Genomic DNA, 12,947 nt, shown 5'->3' with positions numbered 1-12,947 from the left:
AAATTCATAGTTTAACACATATCGTGTTGAATCCTTTGCCATTTATTAGCAAAAAACAACCCTACAATTCCTTTTCAAGAAGCTAATTTTGTTACAGCTCCACTTCGACTTCTCAGTGAGACTACTCCTATTATAACCTCGATAATTATACCTTGTCCATTCGCCGTCGTTACCGAAGAACCTTTTATATTTCACAACATCATTAGCAGATATACCAGCAGCTCGTTATCTTTTTGGCGGTATCCGCAATTAGTATTTTGAAAATCTTGTAGCACTTCTCCAGTTATACTGAAAACGTCTATCCCTAAGAGTTACATATTTCGAATGTGAAGTTTCTGAAAAACACCCTGGACCATGAACTAGTTTTCAAAATGCTGATGAAGCAGCAAAAACTGTAAACAACTTTAACGGTCAAAAGTGTGATGATAAAGTACAGTGTGTTGGGGTTGAGAACTGGAAAAGGGTTTGAGCAAAGTATGAAGGAGGCCGTGAACAAATCGTGAAAACTAAACCTGACTTCAAAGGATCCAAATGATTCCGTACCTGTTGAAATCATTAGCAAACACCTTACTCCTTATTCCAAACCTTCACAGACAAATCTTTCTCGTTATCCATCAATGATAGAAGATTTACAATATCATCGTGCCTTTTCATTATAAATATCCTCAATATTTCTGAAGATATTTTTATAAGTATTCTTATCTGAGAATATTTATCTCTCCGTAACATCTGCGTTACAACATAAAAGAAAATGTGTTAGTTTCTAAATTCTGAAATCTCTGAGTTTAAAATATGAATGTTTTGAAGTAGTGTTGGGAACTGATGCATGAATTAGTATAATATAATGAAACTTGATCAACTTCATTATATTACAGTAAGTCATGTTGAGTTTCTAATGGAATGTGATGATTCACAGTACCATCATCATGTGCCATGTTACGCGGCTCTTACATTATATCCAATCTCCAAACATATTAGGAACATATCACCTTGATAGTTCTATCTTTTCCAAGATATTCTGGTAATTTGACAAATCAAAAATTTTCCATTACCATTGCTTTCTTAGAGCATTAACTATGTTCATTCCAAATCTCATACCTACGAATTCCGGATCATTGCTCGCCTGACTCGAGGACGGGAAGAAGAAACGAAGGGACAAATCCCCAAAATAGAAATTGGAGTATAGAACGCAGCAAATAGGAGAGAGCATTAACTGTGGATGACAATGATTATAGAACACAGGAGTAGGGACATCAGAATATAAGGAAAGATATAAAACCCAATAACAACCCTGAAACTACAAACCGTGCATATCAATACGTATTGCCATGTAAAGGTACGGGAAAATTTATAACACTATAGTCCCAAGATAATAGTGAAAGTAAATAAGATCCTCCGGTGGTAGATGAAATAGAAGGATGACAGACGTGAAAATTAAGAATATATCAAGGATTAGAAGAGAATGGAGCATATTGGTAAATGTCTTAAATTCGGAATTAAGGAGAAAGAGTAAAAGATAGGAGTTGTAGAAAATAAGGAAACAAAGAGGTGAATTTATAGTAAAGTATCCGACAGAGAAATCAAAACAGATTGCCGCATTAAAACAAAGAAGATCCTGATTTTCTGAATCGCCGAAGAACCAAATCTTGTTACGTAATATTTTCTTTAAATCCCTTAAATTCCGGAAATCAATCATAACCACGTCATTGGTTAGAACGAATCCATATTTACTCAATTCACCCTTCTGTGATAGTTTCACTCGTGCGCTTCACTTGATCGAACCGTTTTATCTATACCTCTCAATAATGATAAGACTCTATTATCATCTCATATTCGTCATGAAAACATTCCTATTGTTATTTATGACAACCTCTACCAAATTTCGGGGACGAAATTTCTTTAACGGGTGGGTACTGTAACGACCCGGAAATTTCCGACCAAATTTAAACCTTATCTTCTATATGTCTCCGACACGATAAGCAAAAACCCTAATATTGAGTCTAGAAAAGTTTGAAATCTATATTCGGATAACTAGATACCTTTTGACTACTCCCGATGATTCACGAACAATTAATTGTAATTAGATATGTGTATATACGATATATACTTATTAATTGATAACATTAATAAAGTATTAGATATGTAATTTTTTTTATTTAATAAATTAATGATCGAATTTTATACAATAATGACTGAAATAAATAATGATAATTATTATAAAAATCTGGGATTTTTTTTCTGAACACTTTTATCCGCCACTAGTTAATAACGGAGTACTATATAACTGTGCGTGCCAATAGTGTCGGTAACTATAAAACAAATAGATGGCTAGAGAATTTAATATCAATCTTTAAATCTTTAATTAGTGCACGTTTGATTTAATTTTTTTTTAAAATCAATCATGTATGTCTCTTTTCAATACTTTAGTCATATTATATCAAATAAGTAGATTTCACGGGTTGATTAATTGAATGCTAGCTGTACAAATGATTAACTTTGGATTATTGTTTTCACTTTCATTTGAATTCAATTATGTGATGTGAATCATGTGATTACTTTATTATTATAATATATACATCCCTTAAATATATATATATATATATACATAACTACATGCATATTTAAATGAAGAATGATCACACAACTTGTATTCCTCTTCAACCCATTTGCAACTCCCATCCACCTCCGGCCATCTTCACCGTACGCAACCACTAAACCACCACTATAGCCGTCATGAAACACCATAGAAAAACAACCCTAAACCGAGACATCCATCACCGGTGGCCACCCATCGACCATCACCATAAATTACTTTCTGTGTACGTTCGAAAGCCATCCACCCACCTTCATGAGCAAACACCACCACCCACGTGCAAAACAACCATTAATCGAACCAGTTTCTTTCCTTTCTTCTTCGAAACCATCATTCATCATCATCTAGCATCACCATCATTGTCAACCCACATCCATACTCATTTTTTTTTTTTTGTTTCGGATCAATACAAAATCGCCACTATATATCTTTTTCTCTTCTTTCTCATCGTGGGATCGTGAAGACTACTACAGCATGTTTTCGTTTTTTTTATAATACCAAAATGGAAGATGTGGGTCACGAGCCATATAAGTTAACAGATTAAAGTTGCCTTTGATTGAATTAAAGTATCCTAATAAAACATACTATAAAAAAATTCGGTACATATATTTTGTAGGTGGACAAAATCCATCATAGCCAACCATCCTTAATGAAGTGAGTAATTAATTTTTTTTTATAATGGTGGTTTTTTTTTAACGAAGTAGAGGACAAGTAATTTAATTATGATGACTTCCTTTTTCTTTTTCTATCCATGATGCATGATGGTGATTAATCTTATGAAATTATGGAAGTATGATAATGATGATGTATGGTAGATGTCATGATGATGATTTTCTTGTTCGTTTGTGATTTAACCAAAAGTCAGCTCACCAATTTAAATATATCCGGGCCACCAAACTGAATTCATTAAATCCACATATTTAATTGTTGGGCTTCATTATAGTCGCCTACTTTGGCCGGGATCTTTTTCCTACTTGGGCCATGACAAAATGGGTTTCATAGATTGAGTTATATAATATGATAGAAAAAGGCAAAGACAGAGGAGAAATGGTTAAGGATGCTTTCGGGTTAGCGGGACGTTGCGGGTTCAAATCCGGACTTGGGAATATATTTTAAGGGCTAAGGAAATTATGGGTTATAGCTATGGAGGTGATGGGTATGGTTCAGGGGTTTTACTCGTGAGTCAATTTAGTGTCTATCATCTCCGTTGCATCTATGTACTTTCCTGCAATATTGAATCTCAATATTGATACGTGAGCACTCATAACTTAACTTTTATTTATTATTAGTGTGTCCCTGACTAGTGCTCGAGAATTTAGGATCATGCATGCTGGTATGTTTAATTTTGTCAAAATATATTTTAGGGTAGAATCTGAATTAGTTACTCATGCGGTTGAGATAAGGTATATGATATGCATGTTTTTGGAAAGGTGACGAAAAACTATAAACTTTTCATTTAGATATTGAATGGATTCGACGGACGGATTAAAAGTTATAGTCAATTGAATTTTTGTATTAATTATTAAAAATGATTATTTTTATTATTATGTCGTCGTTAAAATCATCGTTATTAATATTATTATTATTATTATTATTATTATTATTATTATTAATAATTAAAAATAATTAATATTTTTATCCAAAATTACCAAATTATTATTTTGATCGTTATTGTTATTAAAACTATCAATTTATTATCATTAACATTAAAATTATCATTTTTATTTAAAGTATTATTTTTAATGGAAATACTATTATTATTATAAAATATTAACTTATCATTTTAGTATATACTTTTATAGAAAGTTTTAAATGAATTATATTATTTACTTTAATAAATTTTGTAAAAAATATTTTAAAATATAAAACGACGATATTTAACTATATTTAATCATGTATAAATTTTTGGAAATTATTTGAATCAAATTCATTTTTGTTAACTGTTGCATATTAGTCTCGAGCATTAGGATTGTGGTACACCATAAATTAACTTTAGTTGCTAGACATATATTAATCGATATATAAATATATATAATTAATATAGGTTCGTGAATCCGAGGCCAACCCTATACTTGTTCAATGATGTTATATGTATTTTTACTACAAAATACAGTACGGTGAGTATATAGTCCCCTTTTAAACTCTAAATATTTTGGGCTGAGAATGCATGCGCTATTTTTATAAATGATTTACGTTATGGACACAAGTGATCAAAAATAAATTCTATGTTGAGTTGTACCATGGCATATTTCTTTATACTTGGTAGCTAATATTTACGTGAGGAGCGTAAACGCGAATCCTGTTGATAGATCTATCGGGCCTGACAACCCCAACCGGGCTGGACGACCAATTTTTAACGGTTGCACAGTACTTCGTTTCGTTACTACACTTGGTACGGTGTAGGGTTTATTTAAGAATATGCTGCTGTGATTTAAATGTTAAGTATGGTTACCAAGTGCTCAACGACTTTTTCATACACGAGGAGTGTATTATGTATAACATGAAATCTTGTGGTCCATAGTTATAAAGCTGCTAGCAACAAACCTATATATCTCACCAACTTTAGGTTGAGTTTTTAAAGCATGTTATTCTCAGGTACGAGTTAAGTCTTCCGCTGTGCATTTACTCATGATAAGGACATTACTTGGAGTCGATCATCGCAATGGAACCAAATGTTGAAGATTTCATCCAGGGGGATAAGGACGGGTCCTCACACACCATTTGGACCATTTAGATATTTCATGGTCCTAATAGACGCATCTAGTAGATGGTCTCATGTTTGTCTATTATCAAGTCGAAACATGGCATTTGCAAAATTTCTTGCTCATATTATTAAATTGAGAGCACATTTCCCTGATTATACTATTAAAAGGGTGAGATTGGATAATGCTGATGAGTTTACATCTTAAGCATTTAATGATTTTTGCAAGTCTATTGGGATTGTTGTTGAACATCCTATTGCTCATGTACATACACAAAATGGTTTAGCCGAATCACTAATTAAAAGATTGCAGTTAATAGCTAGACCATTGATAATGAGAAAAAAAATCCCAGTATCTGTATAGGGTCATGCAATTTTACCTGCTGCATCATTAATTTGCAATAGACCAAGTGCAAGTCATACATATTCTCCCTTACAACTTGCTTTTAGCCATCAGCCAAATATTTCCCACCTTAGAACATTTGGTTGTGCGGTTTATGTTCCTATCGCACCACCACAGCGCACTAAAATGGGTCCTCAAAGAAGGATGAGAATATATGTTGGATATGAAACATCTTCAATCATAAGATATATTGAACCCATGACGGATGATTTTTTTACAGCACGTTTTGCTAATTGTCACTTTAATGAAACATTGTTCCCTAGATTAGAGGGAGAAATAAAAAATAAAGAAAATGATGTTTGATGATGTGAACCACAATTAATGTATCTTGATCCTCCCACAAAAGAATGTGAGACCGAAGTTCAAAAAATAATGCATATGCAAGAACTTGCGAATAAATTGCCTGATGCATTTACAGATACAAAAAGAGTGACTAAATCATATATACCAGCAGTAAATGCTCCAGCTCGAATTGAAATTCCAAAAGCTGGCAATAATGTCACTCTTGAGTCTTTGCCACGCCAGAAACGTGGGAGACCAATTGGTTCCAAAGATAAAAATCCTCGAAAAAGAAAATCAGTTGATAATGAGGTAAAAGAAAGTGTTCAAGAAGAACCACAAATCAATACTCCTTATGCAGAGGAGATTGATGATGTCAATACGGAATTTTCAATCAATTATGCACATTCAAAAATATTATGGTATCGAAATGAAATGAAAAATCTTGATGAGATATTTTCATATAATATTGCATATGACATCATGAATGATGATGATGATCCAGGACCAAAATCCGTCATGGAATGTCAAAATAGACATGATTGAGATCATTGGAAAGGAGCAATACGAGCTGAATTTGAATCGCTCAATAAAAGAAAAGTTTTCGGATCTATCATTCTCACACCTAAAGATGTGAAACCTGTGGGATATAGATGGGTTTTTGTGCGAAAAAGAAATGAGAAAAATGAAGTTACAAGGTATAAAGCTAGACTTGTAGCTCAAGGTTTTTCTCAAAGACCAGGAGTTGATTATGAGGAAACTTATTCTCCTGTTATGGATGCAATTACTTTTAGATACTTAATCAGTCTGGCAATTTCTAAAAATTTAGAAATGCATCTCATGGATGTTGTGACTGCTTATCTATATGGATCACTTGATAGTGATATATATATGAAGATACCTGAAGGATTTAAGGTATCAGAAGCAACCAATGCAAAACCCAAAGAAATGTACTCAATCAAGTTACAAAGGTCTTTATATGGGTTGAAACAATTGGGTCGCATGTGGTATAAATGATTAAGTGATTACTTGATAAGCAAAGGGTATACCAATAATCTTATTTGCCCATGTGTTTTCATTAAGAAAACATCCGGATATGTGATCATAGTTGTTTATGTTGATGATCTTAACATCATAGGTACAAATAAAGAAATCCATGAAGCCATTCAACTTCTAAAGAGAGAATTTGAAATGAAAGATCTCGAAAAAACCAAGTATTGCCTTGGTTTACAAATTGAGCATATACCTAATGGTTTACTTGTACATCAAACAACATATACTGAAAAGATTTTAAAACGTTTCAATATGGACAAGGCAAAATCATTAAGTACTCCTATGGTTGTTAGATTACTTAATGTTGACACCGATCCATTTCGTCCCTGTGAAGATCATGAAGATATCCTGGGACCAGAAGTACCATATCTTAGTGCAATTGGAGCTCTTATCTATCTTACAAATTGTACAAGACCTGATATTTCATTTGCAGTTAATTTGTTGGCAAGGTTCAGCTCAGCTCCTACCAAAAGACACTGGAATGGGATCAAACACATATTTCGATACCTTCGAGGAACTACTGATTTTGGATTATTTTATTCTAACAAATCGAAACAAGATTTGGTTGGTTATGGAGATGCAGGTTATTTATCTGATCCACATAAAGCTAAATCTCAAAATAAATATGTATTCCTAAATGGAGGTACCGCAATATCATGACGTTCTCAAAAACAAACACTTGTTGCAACATCATCAAATCATGCCGAAGTGATTGCATTACATGAAGCTACTCGGGAATGTTTTTGGTTGAGATCAATGACACAACTCATTACTGATTCTTGTGGAGTAGAACGCGATAAATGTCCAACAACTATCTATGAAGATAATACAGCTTGCATAGCACAGATGAAAGAAGGATATATCAAAAGTGACCGAACAAAACACATACCTCCAAGATTTTTCTCATATACTCAAAATCTCATTAAAGACAACCAGATTGAAATGAAATATGTTTAATCCAGTAACAACTATGCCGACCTTTTCACCAAATCACTCCCAACTGCTACTTTCAGAAAACACGTTCACAATATTGGCATGAGGCATGTTCAAAAGATGTAACAGCTCAGCGATGTCCACTTCAGGGAGAGTCAACTCTATGCTGCACTCTTTTTCCCTTAGCTAAAGTTTTTTTTCCACTGGGTTTTCTTTAGCAAGGTTTTTAACGAGGCAGTACTAGTTGTTCTCTAATAAAATTGTCATTCAAGGGGGAGTGTTATGATATCATTGACTATACAAGATATGAAATCTAAGAGTGAATGACCAATATTATTACCCCATATCTTATCTTCATACTGTTCCTCATTTGAAAAATGAACATGAATAGTTTTTGTATAGTGATTCTTCTAGTATAAATATGCATACAATTGTAAGCATATGATGCACCCATTCTTACACTATATGCAAGTCTTATTCTTTACTCTCCATTCAAATCTTATATAATAAGAAGTCTTATTGCTAAGCATATGCCACTAAAGGTAGTTATAAGCATACTGAATTATAACAAATTTGACTTATTGAAGTAATTATTGGTTTTCTTGATCTTTTCATCTTTTTAGAGAAGATAAAGAGTAAAATTTATTAAATTATTCAATGCCTCATTACAATATTCAAGGGACTAAAGATGGTCGTTTCTATTGTTAAATGGCTATAAAAGTATATATAAATAAAAAATAAAGAAAATTCAAATTTTATTCAAGAATTTCGATCTTGTAAATTTCTCTCATACTGAAATCGAAATTATACACTAAGGATGCGATTGATTAACTCTTAACTAAATAGTTTAACGTTGACTGCTAATCATTTATCATTCAACATGTTTGTTTTTTTACCTCTGACTGACATGACATTGAATGATTATTCATTCAGATTTAAAATACATTTTTAATCATTAAATATCTAAATTTGTTGTGATATCATCTTTAAGCAATTACATTGTGTTTTTATTTATGCAAAAGGTTATCTGAAAACACTTATTAAACAATTATGTTTTGTATTTATAAATTGAAAAAGTTAATAAAGTAATTTTACATTAACTTACATTATTTATTCAAAATGATTATCAAACATTTATTTTTATTCAGAGCCAACTTGACTTTAGACAGTTAATCCTTCAGATTATTAAACCATTAAGCGCTTGATCATTTCGGGGTTGTTTACCTTTTTTCTGATTTTGTCTATGTTTCTATTTGCTTCTATTTGAGAAAGAGTGTCTAATTCTATTTCTCTGAGAAACAGATTAATTTTTTAGATCAATTGACATAGAAACAATTTTGCTTACTAAATTAAGAGTCGTACAAAAACAGATCACTAACAGTAAAATAATCAGGTAATAGTTTGATCAAACAATATGTTGATAGAATCCTATTTAGGACTAATATTTTGCGCTCGTCGGGATATTTGTTAGAAACAATCAGGGAGTAATTTTGATATGTCGCATACATCAGAGTATGAGATTGACTTACTTGACCTATCTAATAGCCCGAATAGTGAAAATCATTTACGGAGTACCATTTATCGTAATTACCTTGATAGAAGGGTAAAATAGGAAATCTTTACATAAATCCGAAACCGCAACCATAGGCTTTCCTTCATCCAAGGACTCACTTTCCATTCCATTTATTTGTACGAGTTTACAGCCCTCTTTATTTCTCCATTTTTGATAAATAAATAAAAATAAAATACTACTACTCATTTTCTAGGGTTTCTTTCTATATTCATTTCCCCAAATCACTTCATCAATTCCAGAAATGGAAGAGATTACGGAAGCAGTTCAGAACATAAACATTACAGGTGCTAATAATGATTCTCATAAGAAGAATCGGATTCAGGTTTCCAACACCAAAAAGCCCCTTTTCTTCTATGTTAATCTCGCTAAGGTATAATTAAAAGATTTTTATGATTTCCTCAATCTGAATGTCGCGTTATTGAAGATTAATTTTGCTTAATTGATTATTTGATTGTAGAGGTATATGCAACAGCATAATGAAGTGGAGCTTTCTGCCCTTGGAATGGGTAATTTGCTGATACTCATTCACCTAACCTTATCATAAATATATTGTTCATTTTTTTGTTTATGTGTGTATATATATACATAAATTGTTGTGTAAATGTATGTATTTATATACGAATGTCTGTACACTTGAGGATTTTATACTTCTGACTGGTTGTGTTAAGTTTTTGTGGATGATTTTTCTGTTAAAATTGTACTGTATAACTTTGTGTATCTTGTGATATACTTTTCAAGCATGATGATGTAAATGCAACCATATCTTTGCTGGCTACAAGTAGTATCTTTCGCACTCGATGTTTTTCGTATTGGTTAATTAGATGATGAAAGCAACCATTAGTTTATGTTAGGGTCATCTTTTGTTATCTGATAAGATGTTCGTTATCGGTTATGTAATAGAGATTAGAAACACGTATGGTTTCCGGTTACAGTTTAAGAAACTCGTCAAGGATTTTTAGTATCATGATTTGGCAACCCAAACTTTGCAGTTCATTCCTTTTAGTTACTGCAGCTAGCTTCAAAGTTAATTGAGCAAATGGAGAGTTCTTTACGTGCACAACTTTGTTTATATATCCTCTTGCTTTTTGTTGCAACACTCTGCAAGTTGTGCTTATGCAGAGATACATTAAATGATTGATAGTGCATTAGAACATTTCTATGTATTAGCTGCTTGCTTACGCACATTTGTAATAAACTTGTCATCTCTTTTGAAGTACAAGTATTGCTGTTTTGCAACTTCAATGATTTTTATACTAATAGAAAATTAAAGTTGAATGAATTTGCAAGTCCTACTTTTAGCCAAACAAAGTCACTTAAATGGAATATTAGTATGTAATAATCATGTTGTAGATCCTTGAGTATGTTTCGTTATGCTACGGTTCTGGTGAGCTGAATATCTCTATCTTATAGCCCATATTAGATAGTTTGGATAGAAGAATCTATCAAGAGGATTATCTATTAGTGATAGAGTATTTGAGTGCGTTTGCTTGGGAAATACTTTATCTACTATTGAGATCAAATATTACATTGAACACTTGATGGCCCGTTAGTTTTTATCTTTTTACATCTGTGACTTTAAATGACACTAACTTTGTTTGTAACTTTGATCATTTATTATCTGCAGCCATTGCCACAGTTGTTACAATTGCAGAGATTCTCAAGAACAATGGATTTGCTGTGGAGAAGAGTAGGGCTTTTTAAGGACTTATATTTAAATTATGCATCTGTTAACTTTGGTTTAAATGTATGTATTCTTTTTATTAACTATGGTAAAACACATGCAGAGATCATGACATCTACTGTTGATATGAAAGATGAATCGAGAGGGCGTCCCATCCAAAAAGCCAAGGTGAATATATAAATTCCTTTGTGGCATCTGTCACATAAACAGTTTATAACCACTTGTGTTGACCAGTCAGAATGTGTATAACCATAATCTAACATATGGTTTTTTTCTAATTGGGTTGAGATGATGAACTGGTAGCACAATGTGAATGCAGTATGTTGATATTGCTTTATGATTTTTTGTTGATTAGATTGAGATCTTGTTGGGGAAGACGGATAAATTTGATGAGCTGATGGCTGCTGCTGCTGAGGAAAGGGAACTTGCAGATGGTGACGAACAAAATTAATAATTTTCGGATCGTTTCTTCAAGCGCTGTTATCTGTTATCTTATCGTTGTGGTTGGTACTTGGTAGCATAGTAGACATTGGCTTAATCTGTATGCTAATTCAATTTTGTTTCCTTGGAGTGCTAAGATTTTGAAAGCTGTATGCAGCCGATACAGATGGTTTCGTTACCTTTCTTTTAAGTTCCCGGTCTTCTCTGTACTTGGTGCATTATAAAGAGTTTTGATATACCAACTGATTGAATCTGTCACATATTTGGTTGGGTTGGGTTGTGGAATCGTGTTGATTTCTACGATCTCATGTTCAATAACTTAATCTTCATTATTACATTAGTGAATATAAATACAAAAGTATTAATTAAATTTAGGTTCTAAAGAAAAACAAGAGCTTCATGCACAAGAATATAGGTCTTCATAGAAGCTTGCAAGCGTTTCATATTTTAGGCTTTTAGCCAACATACATCAAGTTTCTTTAAAGTGTTTAAATAGTTTAGGATAAACCGATTTACATGTTCAAATTTTTTGATTTGCTTTAGATTAGTTGAATTGGACCGACTTAGACTACTCACTATTAGACTACTCTCTGTTAAAACTGTTTTCACTTTAACTCATTTTATATCACGTCAGCGTCATATCATCATCACTCCGTTTCATTTTTCACTAACATGCAAGTAACCCATAATTATATCATACCTAGTACGGTACTAACATATTACAGAGTATAATAGATCATTAACACAAACGGTCTTGAATTAACCACCACAACATTCAAACATCGCAAATATTTGTCTTTAAAAACTGACTACCGGAGTATGATATTAAACTGACTACGATCATAAACTTTCATACGACAACAAAAATATATTAAATTAAAATTTCTGTAATAATGGATTAATACAAATACATTACCCAAATGACAAGTTATGGGTCTATATTTTCACGTCAAAAGGACTATTCGTTTAACCTTGCCTTTTAGTAATATTTTTGCACTGACCCATAAACAACTTAACTACATTTTCTTCTTTAGCCTCAAGGAAGTACTGTATACTACGGCGTACTTTTTTGTGCTACCAACAAAAATAATTCATTTCGTTACTGAAAATTGGTTATTATTTCGTATCATTGCATACCAAATATAGATGTACGGCATTAGGAACGTAGTATTGAATAAGGATCTAGAAAATGATACTCAGATTGATCAGTTGACAATAAATATCATATCAGTAAACATCATCATATTCAATTTGTACATAGATCTTGAAATAAGAGAAGGTGGTCCTGCA

General features: G+C 32.3%; 1 protein-coding gene across 1 annotated transcript; it reads left to right on the top strand.

The window, feature by feature from the left end:
* The first annotated feature begins 9,773 nt into the window (after positions 1–9,773).
* LOC139853256 (uncharacterized protein At2g34160-like) lies at positions 9,774–11,927 on the top strand. Its single transcript, XM_071842626.1, has 5 exons — positions 9,774–9,905; positions 9,993–10,041; positions 11,160–11,222; positions 11,320–11,384; positions 11,572–11,927. The coding sequence occupies exons 1-5, from the start codon at positions 9,777–9,779 to the stop codon at positions 11,665–11,667; spliced, it is 402 nt and encodes a 133-aa protein (XP_071698727.1). The 5' UTR covers positions 9,774–9,776; the 3' UTR covers positions 11,668–11,927.
* Positions 11,928–12,947: the final 1,020 nt, after the last annotated feature.

This window comes from Rutidosis leptorrhynchoides, chromosome 6, assembly GCF_046630445.1.
Source record: "Rutidosis leptorrhynchoides isolate AG116_Rl617_1_P2 chromosome 6, CSIRO_AGI_Rlap_v1, whole genome shotgun sequence".
Lineage (NCBI taxonomy): Eukaryota > Viridiplantae > Streptophyta > Magnoliopsida > Asterales > Asteraceae > Rutidosis > Rutidosis leptorrhynchoides.
This window is presented reverse-complemented; position numbering and strand designations above follow the sequence as displayed.